This window comes from Mirounga angustirostris, unplaced genomic scaffold (assembly GCF_029215605.1).
Source record: "Mirounga angustirostris isolate CCGP_5_RB_7025 unplaced genomic scaffold, mMirAng1.0.hap1 SCAF_16, whole genome shotgun sequence".
NCBI classification, from domain to species: domain Eukaryota; kingdom Metazoa; phylum Chordata; class Mammalia; order Carnivora; family Phocidae; genus Mirounga; species Mirounga angustirostris.
The window spans coordinates 52,678,072-52,695,929 of record NW_026991724.1 but is presented as its reverse complement, the minus strand read 5'-3'; the positions used below and the strand labels follow the sequence as shown (position 1 = coordinate 52,695,929).

The 17,858-nt window shown below is 51.4% G+C and overlaps 1 protein-coding gene across 3 annotated transcripts; it reads left to right on the top strand.

The window, feature by feature from the left end:
- The first annotated feature begins 35 nt into the window (after window positions 1-35).
- HSD17B14 (hydroxysteroid 17-beta dehydrogenase 14) lies at window positions 36-16,350 on the top strand. 3 transcript variants are annotated; one of them, XM_045891890.3, is made up of 9 exons: window positions 36-379; window positions 871-909; window positions 1,031-1,113; window positions 1,618-1,684; window positions 5,128-5,219; window positions 15,276-15,380; window positions 15,639-15,706; window positions 15,803-15,899; window positions 16,001-16,350. In XM_045891890.3, the coding sequence occupies exons 1-9, from the start codon at window positions 292-294 to the stop codon at window positions 16,172-16,174; spliced, it is 813 nt and encodes a 270-aa protein (XP_045747846.1). In that variant the 5' UTR covers window positions 36-291; the 3' UTR covers window positions 16,175-16,350. The 3 variants fall into 3 exon arrangements, with proteins under 3 accessions (XP_045747846.1, XP_045747845.1, XP_064436830.1); XM_045891889.3 differs by having other exon boundaries at window positions 992-1,113; XM_064580760.1 differs by lacking the exon at window positions 871-909.
- Window positions 16,351-17,858: the final 1,508 nt, after the last annotated feature.

Here is a 17,858-nt window from a genome sequence, read left to right as displayed (position 1 = left end):
GGGAGCTGGGGCCTGGATTCCTGGGTCTGAGGGAGGAAGGGGCTGGACGCCGTAAATCCTGGGTTTGAGGAAGGAGGGGATCGGGTGGGGGGGGGCCCGGACTCCTGGCTCTGAGGGAGGAGGGAGCCGAGGCCAAACTTCCAGGCTTCTGGCCTTCCTGGCAACGCCCCCCCCAGGGCCGGGCTTCCAGGATCCAGCCCCTATTTAATGGTTCGGCTCCACGGCCTCACCCGACTTTGGGGGTGGAAGGAAGCCCAGAGCGAGTGACAGGGAGAAACAGACAGAAGCAGAATGGCGACGGGAACGCGCTATGCCGGGAAGGTGGTGGTTGTGACAGGGGGCGGGCGCGGCATCGGAGCCGGGATCGTGAGAGCCTTCGGTGAGTAGGGGTCTGGCTGCTCGGGAATATTGGAGACCGGGAGAAGAGGGACCCTGGGAACTAGTGGGTGTGGGATCTTCAGTACTGGAGCCAAGATTCTTATTAAAACCCAAACTGCGATGCTAATGAAAGGATAGGCAGTATAAGCCTGGGGCCTGAGCTTTTGGCGGGTCTCCAAAAATGGTTACTCCCTTTCTCTGGGTCTCAGTTATTGTATCTACAAAGTGGGTGGTTGGGGAATGGCACTTGCAGGTTTAGGGTTTATTCTGGAACCCAGGGATGGGGGGCTCAGGAACCCCAGAAGGCACCTGGAGTGGCCAACGAGAATATGTGTCAAGTTTTCTGCCCTTTGATCTAGAGGATCATCATGAGACTTTGGGGTCACGAGGGGAACGTTTGGGAAGATGGGCCCCCACTCCAGGAGGCCACAAGAGGGCAGCAGAGGCCTTTGCCAAGGTCTGGGCTGGGGTAACCTGTTCTTCCATTCTCAGTGCAAAACGGCGCCCAAGTAGTTATCTGTGACAAAGATGGTGAGTGAGTCTCTCAGTCCTCACCCCCAGCCCCTCCTCCCTCAGACCCAGGGGTCCAGGCCCCCAGCCCCTCCTCCCTCAGACCCAGGGGTCCAGGCCCCCAGCCTTTCTCTCCCTGCAGAGTCTAGGGGTCGGGCCCTGGAGCAGGCACTTGCTGGAACTCTCTTTATCCTCTGTGATGTGACTCGGGAGGAAGATGTGAGGGTGAGCTATTCCTGTCCCTGCCTGGTCCCAAAGGTTTAGGCTCAGCCTCATTTCCAGGCTTTCCCCCCTGGCCAGGTTCCGGGTCTCTTGGGAAGGTTCTCCTTTCTCTCTCACTACTTCAAGGCTCTTGTCACACCTGTCACAGAGATTGGAACAAAAAAGTCCCTCACAGTGGATCTCCTTCTGGAAGAGTTTCCTTCTCTTGTCTCTGGGTTCCTAGCCCTTCCCTTCAGTCAATGTTTCTCTGATGTGCGCCCCCCACCCTGACCCTGAGCCCGGGTCTCTGCAGTGTGAATATAACCAGCCCTCTGGGCTCTGGCTCCCCTGGCTTCCTGTCTCCTCTTCTCCTCTCATGCTTGATGATTTGCGGGAGTCCCCACTTCCCGTAGTTCTTGTCCCCTCGGTTGTGATCCAGCTTCCCCCTCCCCACCTTGCTTTTGGGAGTCCAGGCTCCTCAAGGCTGGGTGCCCGCACTGCCCGCTTACAAGACATCTTTGTCCTCAGACCCTCATTTCTGAGACCGTCCGCTGTTTTGGCCGCCTGGATTGTGTGGTCAATAACGCTGGCTACCGTGAGTTGTGAGGCCCACGGGCCCTTCTCCACTGCTGTCAACCTACCTCCTGGCTTCCCATCCCTTCCTCCCCCACCTCAGTTTCCCCTTCGTCTTCCCCATCCCCTTCTCCGTCCCCTTGGATGGGACAGTAGAGCTAAGGAATCCCCCTGCTCCTGGGCTTACGTCCTGGGTCCTGGCTCCGTTCCATCCCTGCCGGGTGCCCTCAGGCCCGTGTCCTCCCCTCTCTGTGCTTCAGTTCCTAGATTTCTAGAATGGGAATGATGATGATCATCATCATTACAGAGTTGTTGTGAGTATTGAATAAGGTAAATTGCTCAGCCTCATAATTACCAAAACTATTTTGGGAAAATAGCTTCCAGAAGTCTTGTGGTCTCAATTTGCTTATCCATGAAGTGACGTGGATGGCCCTTCTCTTTGCTGATGACTATGAAGATATCCTCATGCATGAGGTTTATAGGTCTTAGTGTGGTATCTTTGAAGGGAAAATGCCATCAGCTTAATTATTACCCTTCCTAAGAATCTCTCATGCTGGGGCGCCTGGGTGGCTCAGTTGTTAAGTGTCTGCCATCGGCTCAGGTCATGGTCCCAGGGTCCTGGGATCGAGCCCCGCATCGGGCTCCCTGCTCCGCGGGAAGCCTGCTTCTCCCTCTCCCACTCCCCCTACTCGTGTTCCCTCTCTTGCTATGTCTCTCTCTGTCAATTGGATAAAATCTTAAAAAAAAAAAAAAAAAAAAAGAATCTCTCATGCTGGTAAACCAGGGCTCAGAGGGGTGAACTGTCTGTACTGAGATCACACAGCAAGGCTGTGCTAAGAGAGACACCCCCCACTACTACCCCCCCCACACACACTTATTGGCTGGGCAACTTTAAGCAAGTGGCTCACCCTCTCTGGGCTGCATTTTCCTCCGTATATTGTTGTAAGGATCAAAGAGATGGCGAGTACTAGTTCATTCTTTCTGTGTTCTTTGTACATTCAAGAGATATTTACTGAGCACCTACTATGTCCCAAGTTCTTTCCTGGGGACTGGGCAATGAGCAGTGAATGAAAGAGACAAAAACATTCTTGTCTTCTTGGGATTCACATGCTGGAGTAAGGAAATAGACAAGAAAGGATAAAGTTAAGCCTCCCCGTTGGTGGTTTCCGTATTCGTGAAATCACCAACTCACACACAAAATAGCCTCAGTACTCACTGCTTTCCAGGTGTTTTGCGTATTTGCAGGGAGGGAAAGTGGCAAGAAAAATCCCCAGTTGCCTGAAGCACTTGTTCCCAGTGGAAGTCAAACAAGGTGTGACTCTGCCCTGGAGCCAGCTGGATGGGTTAGCATCCCCAGCTCTGGCCTCCAGCTAATGGCTTAACACCTCTGAGCCTTGTTTGGAAAATAAATAAAATAGAGTCTCCCCATCGGAATTGTTTTGAGGATTTAAGACTCTAATCTGATAGGCAGATAGCTATAGAGTATATGTATATACATGTCTACAAGCAGACAAATAGAGAGTGTCTTAGTCTGTTTGGGCTGCTAGAACAGAAATCCCACGGCCGGGGAGGGCTCAAGCAACAAATGTTTATCTCTCACAGTTTTGGAGGCTGGGAAGTCAAGGTCAAGGTGCCAGCAGATTCGTGTCTGGTGAGGGCGGAAAGGACAAGGGGATCTCTGGGGTCTCTTTTCTAAGTGCAGTAAATCCCATTCATGAGGGGTCCATCCTCGCAACTTAAAAATCCCCTCCCATAGACCGCACCTCCAAATGCCATCACACAAGGTTAGGATTTCAACACATGAATTTGGGGGGCGTGGGGGACACATTTAGTCCATCGCATTTACACATTACTATATAATAGGTACCTATCTCCCGTGGGAGCAATAGATGAATATTCATTAATAAAGTATTCACTGAAATTTTGTAGACCATAACTGCCTTGAATAATAGAATCGACTGTATATACTAACATGTTTGGTGGTGATAAAGGCTATGAAGAAAAATAAAGTCAGGGCACCCAGCTGGCTCAGTCAGTGGAGACTGCGACTCTTGAACTTGGGGTCGTGAGTTCGAGCCCCACATTGAGTGTAGAGCTTACTTAAAAAAAAAAAAAAAAAGCTGTTTAGGGTCTAGAAAATGGCAGGGGCTGTTTTCAACAGAGGATCCAGGACGGATTCTCTGAAGATGTTTGAGCAGATCGCTGAAGGAAGCCAGGCCACAAGCCCTGGGTCCCTGGGGAAGAACAATCCAAGAGTCCCTCAACTTTCTGGCCGCCATCTTCTTTTCTTTCTCCTATTGTCTCCTAAAGCCTTTGGAGCTTTCAGGGTACGTTCCTCCGACCTGCCTGTCTTTTCTCCTTGTTGTTTTTTTGTTTTTTTTTTAAGATTTTATTTATTTATTTGAGAGAGAGGATGAGAGGAGAGAGAGAGCACATGAGAGGGGGGAGGGTCAGAGGGAGAAGCAGACTCCCTGCCGAGCAGGGAGCCCGACGCGGGACTCGATCCCGGGACTCCAGGATCATGACCTGAGCCGAAGGCAGTCGCTTAACCAACTGAGCCACCCAGGCGCCCTTTTCTCCTTGTTCTTATCCCCCTATCTTTCCAGCTCCTTTTCTTCTGAACATTGATTTTTCTGTCCCTCTAGCCATTACCCCTCCCCTCCCACCACTTCCTCCTATTTATTTTACAAATACATTAAGGGACTAAGGGTCAGGCACAAATATTGACTCATGAAAAAAAATTCTTTTAAGATTTTATTTATTTTATTTTTTAAATTTAAACTCAATTAGACAACATACAGTATAAGATTTTATTTTTCTTTATTTATTTTTAAAGATTTTATTTATTCATTTGAGACACAGATACAGAGAGCGAGAGCGAGCATGAGCAGGGGGCGAGGCAGAGGGAGAGGGAGAAGCAGGCTCCCCGCTGAGCAGGGAGCCCGATGCGGGACTCGATCCCAGGACCCCGGGACCATGACCTGAGCTGAAGGCAGACCCTTAACCAGCTGAGCCACCCAGGTGCCCCTAAGATTTTATTTTTAAGTAATCTCTACATCCAACGTGGGGGCTTGAACTCACAACCCTGAGATCAAGACCTGAGATCAAGTGTCGGATGCTCTACCGACTGGGCCACTCAGGTGCCCCCAGATTTGGGAAACTTCTAAGCCCAAGAGCAAAGTGTCATCCTCCTTATGTAGATAGAGAGACTGAGGCACAGAGAGGCAAAGTGACTTGCCCAGAGTCACACAGCCAGGAAATGGCAGGGGCCCATACTGGAACCCAAGCCTTCTGGCCTGAGGCGGCTTTTTAATTCACTGTTATGCAACCCCAATTCCTTCTCCCGATCCCTGACCCTCTTGTCTGCCCCCCCAACCCGGTGCCCCCTCCCCCCATATCCCTATTTCTTCCCTGTTCTCTGTATCACTCCCTCATTCTCTCTGCCTCTCTGTCCCCCACCCTTAGATCCACCTCCGCAGTGGCCTGAGGAGACGTCTGCCCAGGGCTTCAGGCAGCTGCTGGAGCTGAACCTGCTGGGGACATACACCGTGACCAAGGTGAGGACTGCAGCCCCAGCTGCCAGGCCAGGGGGCCTCCTGATGATAAGACTGTCAGACCCACTTTTTTTTAGAGCAGAATGTTTCCTCTGCCTTGGTTTGATCTTCAAAAGGATTCTGTTCTTTAAAGCAAGTAGATGGGAGCAAATCCCTACATCCAGCCAAAGCTAACTGTGTGGGTACCTGGCCCAGTCCCCTTAGGGACCTTCCAGAACCTTCCAGAGTGGTGTGCTGGTTGTGTTGGGGGATGTCAGAAACAGGGGGAAAAGGGCTGAGGCAGGGAGTCAGTGATAGGCAGTTACAGCTTTTCCACCCTGTGAATCACTATGGGGAACAAAGAGCTTCTTTTTTTTTTTTTTTTAAAGATTTTATTTATTTATTTGTGAGAGAGAGAATGAGAGACAGAGAGCATGAGAGGGAGGAGGGTCAGAGGGAGAAGCAGACTCCCCGCTGAGCAGGGAGCCCGATGTGGGACTCGATCCCGGGACTCCAGGATCATGACCTGAGCCGAAGGCAGTCGCTCAACCGACTGAGCCACCCAGGCGCCCCTCTTTTTTTTTTTTTTTAAAGATTTTATTTATTTGACAGAGAGAGACACAGCGAGAGAGGGAACACAAGCAGGAGGAGTGGGAGAGGGAGAAGCAGGCTCCCCGCGGAGCAAGGAGCCCGAAGCGGGGCTCGATCCCAGGACCCTGGCATCATGACCTGAGCCGAAGGCAGACGCTTAATGACTGAGCCACCCGGGCGCCCCATAGAAAACTTTTTTTTTTTAAGTAGGCTCCATGCCCAGCGTGGAGCCAACTCACAACCCTGAGATCGAGACCTGAGATCTCGATCAAGAGTTGGATGCTGAACTGACTGAGCCACCCAGGCGCCCCTATAAAACTTTTTTATTTTGACATTTTGCAAGCATACAGAAAAGTAGAGAGATTGTGGGCCAAATTCCACATACCCATCACCCAGCAACCATTATCAACATTCTGTCATTCTTCCTGTGGACCCCTCACTTTTTTCTTTTCTTCCCTTTTCTTTTCTTTCCTTTCCTTTCCTTTTCTTTTTCTTTCTTTCTTTCTTTTTGCTGGGGTATTTTATTTTTATTTTTATTTTTTAAAGATTTTATTTACTTGACAGAGAGAGACAGCAAGAGCAGGAACACAAGCAGGGGGAGTGGGAGAGGGAGAGGCAGGCTTCCTGGCAAGCAGGGAGCCTGATGTGGGGCTTGATCCCAGGACCCTGAGATCATGACCTGAGCCGAAAGCAGACACCTAAGGACTGAGCCACCCAGGTGCCCCTGGGGTATTTTATTTTTAAAAAAGATTTGTTTATTTATTTATTTTAGAGGGTGGGGGAAGGGCAGAAGGAGAGGGAGAGAAGCAGACCCCCCGCTGAGTGCAGAGCCTCACAAGGAGCTCGATCTTACGACCCTGAGATCATGACCCAAGCCAAAAATCAAGAGTCTGATGCTCAACCAACTGAGCCACCCAGGAACCCCTTTTGCTGGAGTATTTTTTTTTTTAAGATTTTATTTATTTATTTGACAGAGAGAGACACAGCAAGAGAGGAAACACAAGCAGGGGGAGTGGGAGAGGGAGAAGCAGGCTTCCCCCAGAGCAGGGAGCCTGATGTGGGACTCAGTCCCAGGGCCCTGGGACCATGACCTGAGCAGAAGGCAGTTGCTTAACGACTGGGCCACCCAGGCGCCCTTGCTGGAGTATTTTAAAGCAAATCTCAGACATACTTTACATGTAAGTAATTTAGTATGTGTTTTTAGCAGACGAGATTTTGTTTTGTTTGGGTTTTTTGTTTTTGTTTTGTTTTGTTTTGTTTTTTTAGATTATTTATGTGCTTTTTGAGACAGGGTGGAGGTGGTCAGAAGGCTTCTCTGAGAGGTGACATTAAATCAAGGATATGCGTGGGGCAGAGTGGGCCAGGGAGGACAGCCTGTGCAAAGGCCCTGGGGTGGGGACTGCTCCGAGTGTAGGAGGAACAGCAAGAGGCCAGGGTGACTGAGGCAGGGCAAGGGGGAGAGGGCGGGAGGTGAGAGCAGAAAGGGGACAAAAGGGCCTAGATCATATCTGGATTTGTCAACCACGGAGAGGACTTTGCTTTGGCGCTTGAGCCTGGAGCCAACGAAGTGAGCTGCTGTAAGTGGGAACCGGCGCCCTCCGGCGGCCACGTGGGGAACAGGCGGGGGCGAGGACTAAGGCAAAGGGCCCAGGGTGGTCCAGGCAGGAGGTGATTTGAATCCGACCGGGTCGGTGGCGGTGGATTTAGTGGGAAGTGTTCCGATTCCGGATCCATTTTGAAAGTAGAATTGTCAGGATTTCCTTGTAGACTAGACGTGGGGGGTGGACTCGAGAAAGAAAGGAGTGCGGTTTTGGCTTCTTTGTCCCCCACTGGCCGCAGGACTGAGTTGCCATCCGTTGCCAGGGGGAAGCCTGGGGAGGAGCCGGTGGACTGGGAGACCTTTTCAGGGGGTGTGGGGGTGTGGTGCCCTGCCCATGTCCACTTGGGATTCTTGAGTCTGGGGTGAGGGGAGAGAGAGGTTTGGAGTCATCACTTGGGAGCTCACCAGCCTGAGCCTGGAGTAGGTCTGAAAAACCAGGGTTTCATTTAGTCTGCTAAATGCCGCCTCCTACCTGCAAAGGGGCGCCTGGGTGGCTCAGGTGGTTGAGCATCAGACTCTTGATTTTTGGCTCGGGTCATGATCTCAGGGTCCGGGGTCGTAAGATCGAGCCCCTTGTGAGGCTCCGCGCTCAGCGGGGAGTCTGCTTCTCTCCCTCTCCTTCTGCCCTTCCCACACCCTCTAAAATAAATAAATAAACAAACAAATCTTTTAAAAAAATAAAATACCCCAACAAATAGCAGTGTAGACAGAGAAGGTAAATTGCAATGTAGACAGAGAAGGGAGGAGCCCCAGGAGTGGGCAGGGCGGGGGGGTCACTAGTGTGAGGAAGATCAGGTGCTATTTTTGAGGTCTCACCTGAGATCCAGGTGAAATGTTTCTGGGCAGTTGGGTGCTCTTGCTCAACCTGTGGACCCTCACTCCCATCCCTCACTTGTGTTCACCTCTGTTGTCACTTCCATACGATAAGATATATACCACAGCCCATAAAGGGAATATATATATAATTATATATTATATATGTAATTATATATATAATCTCTCAGTGCCCAGCACTTTTTTTTTTTTTAAGATTTTATTTACTTATTTGACACAGAGAGAGAAAGCGCAAGCAGGGGGAGCGGCAGGGAGAGGGAGAAGCAGGCTTCCGGCTGAGCAGGGAGCCTGAAGCGGGGCTCGATCCGAGGACCCTGGGATCATGACCTGAGCCGGAGGCAGCCGCTTCACCGACTGAGCCATCCAGGTGCCCCAGTGCCCACCATTTAAAAAGAGAGGGATTTCTCATAAGCAACCAGATCTCTGGTTTCCCTTGAAAGGTTGGCAAGCTGGACCCATGGGGCAGAACAACTGTCTGCTAAATGGGGCATGACTCTCCATTATATCCCAGTCCCCACCTCTCCCGATGGGGCTACCTGACTCTGTTAGGTGTGAATGGCTGGTACAGAACCCTCGCGTAGGAGTAAAGGTCCAGCCCAAGGAGACAGGCCTGCCCAAGCTCTCTGCCACCTCCTACCTGCAACATGGCAAGTTACTCAATCTCTCTGCACCTGGGTTTTCTCCTGTGAAAAATGAGGCTGATCATGGCATCTGATTCACTGGATTGTTCCTGAGAATTGAATGAGGGTAAAATACCCACAAAGCCCTTAGAACATGCCTGGCACAGAGTTTACTGTCTGCACATTTTTATTACTTATTGTGAACATCGCCCCATTCTGTTTCCTATGGCCAATCTACCTAACTCAGGTTGAGCTCATCGAAATAAACGTTGGGCAGATGAAGCCTGGCAGAAGTAGAAGGGAAAAGGTGAGGTTTGAGCTGAACCCTGAGTGGGAGGAAAGGAATTGGAGAAGTAGGCCACAGGGTGTATCATTTACCAAAAAAGAGTGTGCAAAGGTCCTGGGGGCAGTAACCACCCAGGTGTTTTTTGTTTTTTTTTTAAATTTTATTATGTTATGTTAGTCACCATACAGTACATCATTAGTTTGGATGTGGTGATCCATGATCCATTGTTTTCGTATAACACCCAGTGCTCCATGCAGTACGTGCCCTCCTTAATACCCATCACCGAGCTAACCCAAACCCCCTCCCCCCTCCCCTCTAAAACCCTGTTTGTTTCTCAGAGTCCATAGTCTCTCATGGTTCATCCCAGGTGTGTTTTAAGAACAAGAGACACTCATCTCCCATCTCCACCTCCAGTTTAGCAATTAGAAGCATTTTATTAAATTGTTCTATCCATTGCCTCCTGCCATCCCCTACCGAGACATCCTATGATTTCATCAGTAGAAACTTCATAAATACTACCAATGGATTTGAATGTTTACTTATAATTATTGATATAATTTAAGACTCACAAAATCTTGTCAGAATAGTACAGAGAACTCCTGTGTACCCGGACTCCTCATTGTTAATATTTTATTTATTTATTTATTTATTTATTTTTAAAGATTTTATTTATTTATTTGAGAGAGAGAGAATGAGAGATAGAGAGCACGAGAGGGAAGAGGGTCAGAGGGAGAAGCAGACTCCCTGCTGAGCAGGGAGCCCGATGTGGGACTCGATCCCGGGACTTGAGGATCATGACCTGAGCCGAAGGCAGTTGCTTAACCAACTGAGCCACCCAGGCGCCCAATATTTTATTTTTATTAATATTTGTTTGCTTTATTTTTCTGCCTCTTGGTTTGAGGGTAAATTGGAGGCATGATGTCCTTTCACCCCTCCGTACTTTGGAGAATATTTCCTAAAAATGAGAACATTCTCTCATGTAGTCACAGTAAGGTTAACATTGATACCATGGTCTTGGGTAATCTAGAGACCTTCTTATTCAGATTATTAGAATTCTTTTTTTTTTTAAGATTTTGTTTATTTATTTGACAGAGAGAGACACAGCGAGAGAGGGAACACAAGCAGGGGGAGTGGGAGAGGGAGAAGCAGGCTTCCCGCTGAGCAGGGAGCCCAATGCAGGGCTTGATCCCAGGACCCTGGGATCATGACCTGAGCCGAAGGCAGATGCCCAACCAACTGAGCCACCCAGGCACCCCAAGATTTTATTTTTAAGTAATTTCCACACCCAACGTGGGGCTTAAACTCATGACCCCGAGATCAAGAGTAATATGCAGGGTGGGCTTCCCGGAGGAAGTGAACAATGTGCAGCATTGACTAGGGAGTGGGATGAGGTGGGGTGAAGGGGGGAGGAGAGCCAGACCTATAAGAGTCCAAGGGGTCCTTGATGTGGCTACAATGTAAGGTTCAAGTGTTCCTGGCAGAGGGAACAGCCCGTGCAAAGGCCTGGCCGCCAGAAAGCTGGGCACTGTGGAGGGGCTGAGTGGAGAGAGCCAAGGGGCTGGTGCAAGAAGGGGTTGAGGGAGCAGACCATATGGGGACCCGAGGGCCATGCTGAGGTGTCTGGTCTTTATCTCAAGAGCAATAGGGAGCCAAGGAAGGTATTTGAACAAGGAAGTGATGTGATGCCGTTAATACTAACAGATTGTGGGGCGCCTGGGTGGCTCAGTTGGTTGAGCATCTGACTCTTGGTTTGGGCTCAGGTCATGATCTCATGGTCATGAGGTTGAGCCCCCTGTCAGGCTCTGCACTGGGCATGGAGTCAGCTTGGGATTCTGTCTGCCCCTCCCCCCACTCACACATGCGTACACTCCCACTCTCTCTCTTTCAAAATAAATAAATAAAATCTTAAAAAAAAAAAAAACACTAACAGGGGGCGCCTGCGTGGCTCAGTCATTAAGCATCTGCCTTCAGCTCAGGTCATGATCCTAGCGTCCTGGGATCGAGCCCCACATCGGGCTCCCTGCTCCCTGGGAAGCCTGCTTCTCCCTCTCCCACTCCCCCTGCTTGTGTTCCCTCTCTCACTGTGTCTCCCTCTGTCAAATAAATAAATAAAGTCTTAAAAAAAAATACTAACAGATCATTAATGTTAAGAGATCACTCTAGGGGCGCCTGGCTGGCTTGGTCGGTAGAGCACCCGACTCTTGATCTCAGGGTCATGAGTTTGAGCCCCGCATTGTGGGTAGAGATTACTTTAAAAAAAAAAGAAAAGAAAAGAAAATCTCTCTGGCTCTTTCCTGCAGAACAAGTCAGAAGACAAAGTGTGGAGTGGGAAAACCAGTATTAAGAGACAGTGGCATTTGTGCAAGTAAAAAGAGGTGGCTGGCCTTCAAGGCCTCACATGGTCTGGCCCTGGTTCCTCCCCTGACCTCACCTCCCACCACAGTGACTTTGTTGCACCAAACACACCAGCTCTGTCCTGCCTCAGGGCCTTTGCACATGCTGTTCCTTCTGCCTGGCCCAGGCCTCTCCAAGACATCCTCACAGTTCATACCTGAGTTTGCAGCTGCACCCAGCCCAACACTCCCATTCCCCTTATCTTGCTCTACTTCTTGTTCCATATCCCTGACCACACTCTAGCACATTCCATTATGCACTTTTATTTGTTTATTGCTGCTTCCCCCCACCCCCACCCCCAGGCCTTGGGCTCCATGAGGGCAGAAATCTCTGTCTTATTTCCTGTGGTATCCCTGGCAATTTACCACAGTACCTGGCACATACTAGGTGCTTGGTTAATGTTTATCAAATGAATGAATGAGGGGGAGAGAACTGTAGAGATTCAGGAGGTCCTTAGAAGGCACAACGGCCAGGGCTTGGTGATGGATCAGATGAGGAACTTAGGGAGAGGGAGGCTCTAGAAGGCTCTCAGGTGTCTGGCTTGAGAGCTGGGTATGAATGGACCCCATGTCTGAGGCTGGAAATCCGGGAGAAAGGCAGATTCTAGGAGGAGACAATGGAATGAATTTTGCACTGGAGATACAGAGCTGGAGGTGCCCAAAGGTGGCAGGGGAGGAGCTCCAGAAGGTGGTTCTAAGGGAGATTTAGGATATGCTGATGGGAAACCAGCCATGCAGGAGCTCCCCTGGCAGAGCTCAGAGAGAAGCAGACCCAGGAACCCCAACATTTAGGAGAAATGGACTCAGGCCAGAGCGAGGCTGCAGGCTCTCCTGGTCGGTCAGGTGTCCAAAGGGAGGGAGGGAGAGGGGTGGGAAGGACGGGCCAATAAGTTTCCAGGGCGTCCTGGATGTGGCTGCTCAGAGGTGCTAGGTGACCTTGGAGTGGGTGGTGGGCCATGGGCCAAGGACTGTGTGGGAGGGTTGAGAAGGGTCCGCAGGGAGTGTGGGACAAATATTTATTCAGTGCTAGCTCTATGCCCAGCGCTAGGACAAGGGTGGCAAATGACCCACATTGTGCCAGCCCTTAGGGACGTCATGTTCGCAGGGTGGGGGTGGGCAGGGAGTGAGAAGATTTTGGAAAGAAATAGGCAGGGGCCGGGCCTGGGGGAGGGGATGGGCAAGGCCAGGGCTGAGGGAGGGAGGGTTTCAAGGCCAACGAGAGGGAGGAGAGAAAGGAATGGGGTGGGGGAGTCAGGTCCCTGGGAAGAGGTTGGAGGATTTGAATCCCCCCCCCCCAGTGCCCACATAATCATGGCACTCATGCTCATATTATCCTCAAGTTCTTAAGACTTAGAGTTGTCTTTTTTTGGTTGTGCGTTTTGGTCTCTGACTGCTCACTGTGGGGTGCAAATACCAGCCCTGACAGTTGTCACATGACCCTTGGAGCATCGGTCACCTGCTCAGTCTCCTCCCCTGGGAAAAGGAGCTATGGACAGTCCCTTCTTCTGGGTTTGTCCTGAGGATTCAATGAGCTGATCTGTGTGAAGAGCTGACAACAGGGCCAGGCACATAATAGATAAATTCAGGGGCGCCTGGGTGGCTCAGTCGGTGAAGCATCTGCCTTTCGCTCAGGTCATGATCTCGGGGTCCTGGGAGTGAGTCCCGCATCGGGCTCCCTGCTCCGTGGAGTCTGCTTCTCCTCTGTGCTCTCTCTCTCAAATAAATAAATAAAATCTTCAAAAAATAGAAAAATTCAATAAATTCATTCATTTATTCAAAAGATATTTATTGAGCACCTATTACGTGACAGACACCTGAATACCAGGGGTGAAACAAAGTAAGAAATTGCAACCATCCCTCATGAATTTTTGCATTCTGGTGGGAGAGACAGAGGATAAGCAAATAAGTAAAATAGATATGGTGTGTGAGAAGCAGGTGTTATGTTACAGAGAAAAGGAATCAGGGGGGCACCTGGGTGGCTCAGTCATTAAGCGTCTGCCTTCGGCTCAGGTCATGATCCCAGGTCCTGGGATCAAGCCCCGCATCGGGCTCCCTGCTCGGCGGGAAGCCTGCTTCTCCCTCTGCCACTCCCCCTGCTTGTGTTCCCTCTCTCGCTGTGTCTCTGTCAAATGAATGAATAAAAATCATAAAAAAAAAAAAAAGGAATCAGGAATAGGGATGGGGACCTAGGGGTAAGCAGGTTGCAGTTTTAAATAGGATGGTCAGAGGGGCGCCTGGGGTGGCTCAGTCAGTTAAGTATGCCCCACCCTCCCACCCCCCGCCTGTGCCCAGCGGGGAGTCTGCTTCTTTCTCTCCTTCTGCCCCTACCCCTGCTCTTGCCCTCTCTCTCTCTCCCTCCCTCTCTCAAATAAATAAATCTTTTTTTAAATTTAAAGATTTTATTTATTTATTTTGACAGAGAGACAAAGAGAGTGGGAACACAAGCAGGGGAAGTGGGAGAGGGAGAAGCAGGGTTTCTGCTGAGCAGAGAGCCCGATGTGGGGCTCAATCCCAGGACCCTGGGATCATGACCTGAGCCAAAGGCAGACGCTTAACGACTGAGCCACCCAGGCGCCCCTCAAATAAATAAATCTTTAAATAAATAAATAGGACAGTCAGGGTTGGCCTCATTGAGAAGGTGACATTTGAACAAGATTTGGAATTGTTGAGGGACTAGGTTTACCTGGGACTGTCCCAGGTTAGTCCTGAAAGTGTTCGGAATGTCCCATGTCCTCAGAAGCGCTTCAGTCCTGGGCAAACTGGAATGGCTGGTCACCCTAGGAGTGAGTCCCATGCGTATCAGAGGAAAAGTACTCCAGACAGAGGGAACTGCAAGTGCAAAGGCCCTGAGGTTGGAATGCTCAGGGTATGTTTGAAGTTACGGTCCTCAGAAAAGGTGGAGGCTGTTTTTGAGGGAGTGGAGAAAGTTTGAAAGAGCTGATGGGGTGACCCAGAGAGGGAGCTAATTTAGATTCCCACTCTGGAAACCACTTAAGGGAACCTGTTTATAGTCATTAATCTTTAGCGGCAGGAACAGGTCTTGCCAGGCCAGCTCAGCTGTCAAAGGAAAGCGAGGAGAAGGAGAAAATTTGAGTTTATTCAAGGTCATGTGTAGTGAAAGAGCTGAGAGACAGAGGAAGGGAAGAGAGGGAGAAAGAATTAGTTTAGGGACCTCCGGGGAGCCAGAGAGTTGCCGGGGAGAAGCTGGTAAAATGGGTGCATTTCATGAAGGTCTCCCATGTCACATTCTGACCACAGAGTTCTCCCTAAAATTCAGAGATACCGCCCTCATGGATAAAAGATCTTCCGCCCATTTTTGCAAAATATGCAGTCATCTTGCATTTTCCTATCTTGATTTGGACATGAGTTTGAGTAACATATAAAGACCCGGGGTGGGGGAGACAGAGACCTAGAGAGAGGGGGACTGGGACGGGGTTGGGGGGGGGAAGGTGGGGAGGGTGGTGGGGGAGGGGGACAGGGACACAAAGGGAGGGAGGGAAAGAGAGAGGTAGTAGAGGAGACATAGAGAAAAATGCCTTCCAGACATGGAGGGATTCCTTAAGCAGACCCAGAGACCCTGCGGCAAACCAGTGAAGGTGCCCTCTTGAGTTCTAGAATGCTGTCGCTACAAGGCCCCGAGATCCATTAGGGAACATACCAGGGCAATGGCCATTGGCCCAGGCATCAAGATGTGTTTCAGTGTGGCTGGGGGAACCCAGGGGCTCAGGTGGCTGACTTTGCCTTCTGTCTCCCCAGCTTGCCCTCCCCCACCTGCGGAAGAGCCAGGGGAACGTTATCAACATCTCCAGTCTGGTGGGGGCCATTGGCCAGGTCCAGGCAGTTCCTTATGTGGCCACCAAGGTACCCTACCTCTTCCTTCACTCCCTACCAGGCCCTCCAGGTACCTCGGCCCTGAAGCATGACAACTTGTGGCGTGTTGTCACGCGCCAAGTGTCTCCCAGGAAACAGAGCCTGGTGCATCCCATGGAGGCCAGCAGGGAAGGCATGACCTCCCCATTCTGATGCCCCAGCTTGACACCCCCTTGTTGGAGGAGAGAACAAGAGGGACCTCGTCTTCCCTGGACTGAACTCCCCCCCCCCCCCCATCATCTTCCACAGGGGGCAGTAACAGCCATGACCAAAGCCTTGGCCCTGGATGAGAGTCAATATGGTGTCCGGGTCAACTGGTGAGCAGCTCCAAGTGGGCAGAGAAGGCTGGGAGTGAGCCCAAGAGGCCACGTTTATGGCACACTTCCCTGATCCCCTCTTCTCCCTTCCCACAGTATTTCCCCGGGAAACATCTGGACCCCACTGTGGGAGGAGCTGACCACCTCAACACCTGACCCCACTGCTACAGTCCAAGAGGGCACATTGGCCCAGGTGGGAGTGGGGCCAGATCCCGGGGGTATGGGCGTGGCTCAGGGCGCGGCAGTCAGACCAGGTGCTTCACTTGGTCTCCTTTTCCCCTGGTCTCTCCCCAGCCCCTGGGCCGCATGGGCCAGCCGGCTGACGTGGGGGCCGCTGCCGTGTTCCTGGCCTCCGAAGCTAACTTCTGCACTGGGATCGAGCTGCTTGTGAGCGGGGGTGCAGAGCTGGGGTATGGGCGCAAGGCCATCCCGGACACCCCCGTGGAGCTCCCCACCATCCCTTCCTAATTTCCCACATTTCCACTTGGGCCTTCCTGACTAGAACTCCCACCCCAAGCTCAGACTCCCAGATTTCAGCGTCTACCATCTGCCTCTTAGGTGCAGACCCCAGCTCTAGACGTTAACTCCACTTACCAATGTGCCAAACTACCCCGCAAGTTCCCATAAAAGGAGTTTGCAGCCAGGAGGAGGGCGTCATGACATTTCTTTTCTGCCCTTGAGTTCTGCCACGCGGGGACCGCGTGCCAGTTCCCAGCCCCACGGGTTCCCACGCGTAGCCTCGACCCGAGGGACTACAACTCCCGGCAGGCCTTGCAGCAGGCTCCTGGGGAAAGTATTGCCCGTCGGCTTCGCCCCTGCTAATACAAAGGCCCGCAGGGGAGAATAAATTAAACCCTATTAGGAGACAATAGTGGAGGTGAAACAAAAGGGCCTCCTCGTTAATCCTGGTCGTTCAGGGAAAGGAGATTTGACCTCGCTGGCTGAGGAATAGGAGGGTGGCGGGCTCCAGAAGTTCTGTGGGAAACAGCAGCTAGGGTTGAGAGTACTGGGCAAAGGGAGGAGGCGCTGGGATCCGGACTCCTGGGTCTGGGGGAGAAGGAAACATAGGGGGCGTGGGCTCCCCAGTTGCGGAAGGGCGGAGCCTGGATTCCCCCAGGGGCGCGGGGCCCACTTTGGGTTGAATCTCCTCAGTGAGGGGGGTGGGCCTGCATGGCTGCTGCGGATTGGCCGCCGCGGGGGGGTGTGCGGCAATCGCTGATTGGCTGAGGCGGGGAGGGCGCGGCCGTGGCTGCCGCGCCCCTCGGGCCCTAGGCCACGTAGTGGGAGAGGAGGACTGGGGTGTAGGAAGCAAAATTGGATGATACTCTGAGGGGGGAGGGCCGGGAATTTGCCGAGGCCTGTGGCTGTTAGGGCTGGGCGACAGTGACCCGGGGACAGAATTCGGGGGCAAAATATCCCAGAGCCGAATTGTGGGGGCACGGTGGCCCAGGAATCGGAGTTTGAGGACTCGACAGGAAAAAGATTTTGGTTCTTGTAATCCGGATGCAGGAGTTGGGGGAACTCTGACCACAGGAGGTTTTGGGGCCACAGTGACCAAGGAGTTCGGTATAGGGGGCACTAATGCAGGTTTGAATTGCTAGGCATTAGAGGGATCCTGATGAACTATAATTAGCTAACTCTGCCCCTGGGGGTCCTGTAGTTGCGGAAATACTCACAAGGGGGCATAACCAGGTAACCTTGCCCTAGGGGCTCGAGGGGCTGTTCTTAGAGGCTCACTCATGCGTTGGTGGATTAAAATTTTTCGGGCCTCACTGATGGGACCGGAACCGTGTGTGTTGTATCTTTTTTTTTTTTTTAAGATTTTACTTATTTGACAGAGAGAGAACCCAAGTTCTCTCTTGCTAGGCAGAGAGGCAGGCAGAGGGAGAGGGAAAAGCAGGCTCCCGGCGGGACTCGATCCCAGGATCCCGGGATCATGACCTGAGACCTGAGCTGAAGGCAGACGCTTAACTGACTAAGCCATCCAGGCACTCTGTTGTATATTTTTTTAATATGATACTTATTTATTTGAGAGAGAGTGCAAGCGGGCAGGGGGGGGGGGGGCGGAGGTAGAGAGACAAGCAGACTCTGCGCTGAGCGCAGAGCCAGCGGAGGGACTCCATCCATCTCTTGACCCTGAGAGCATGACCTG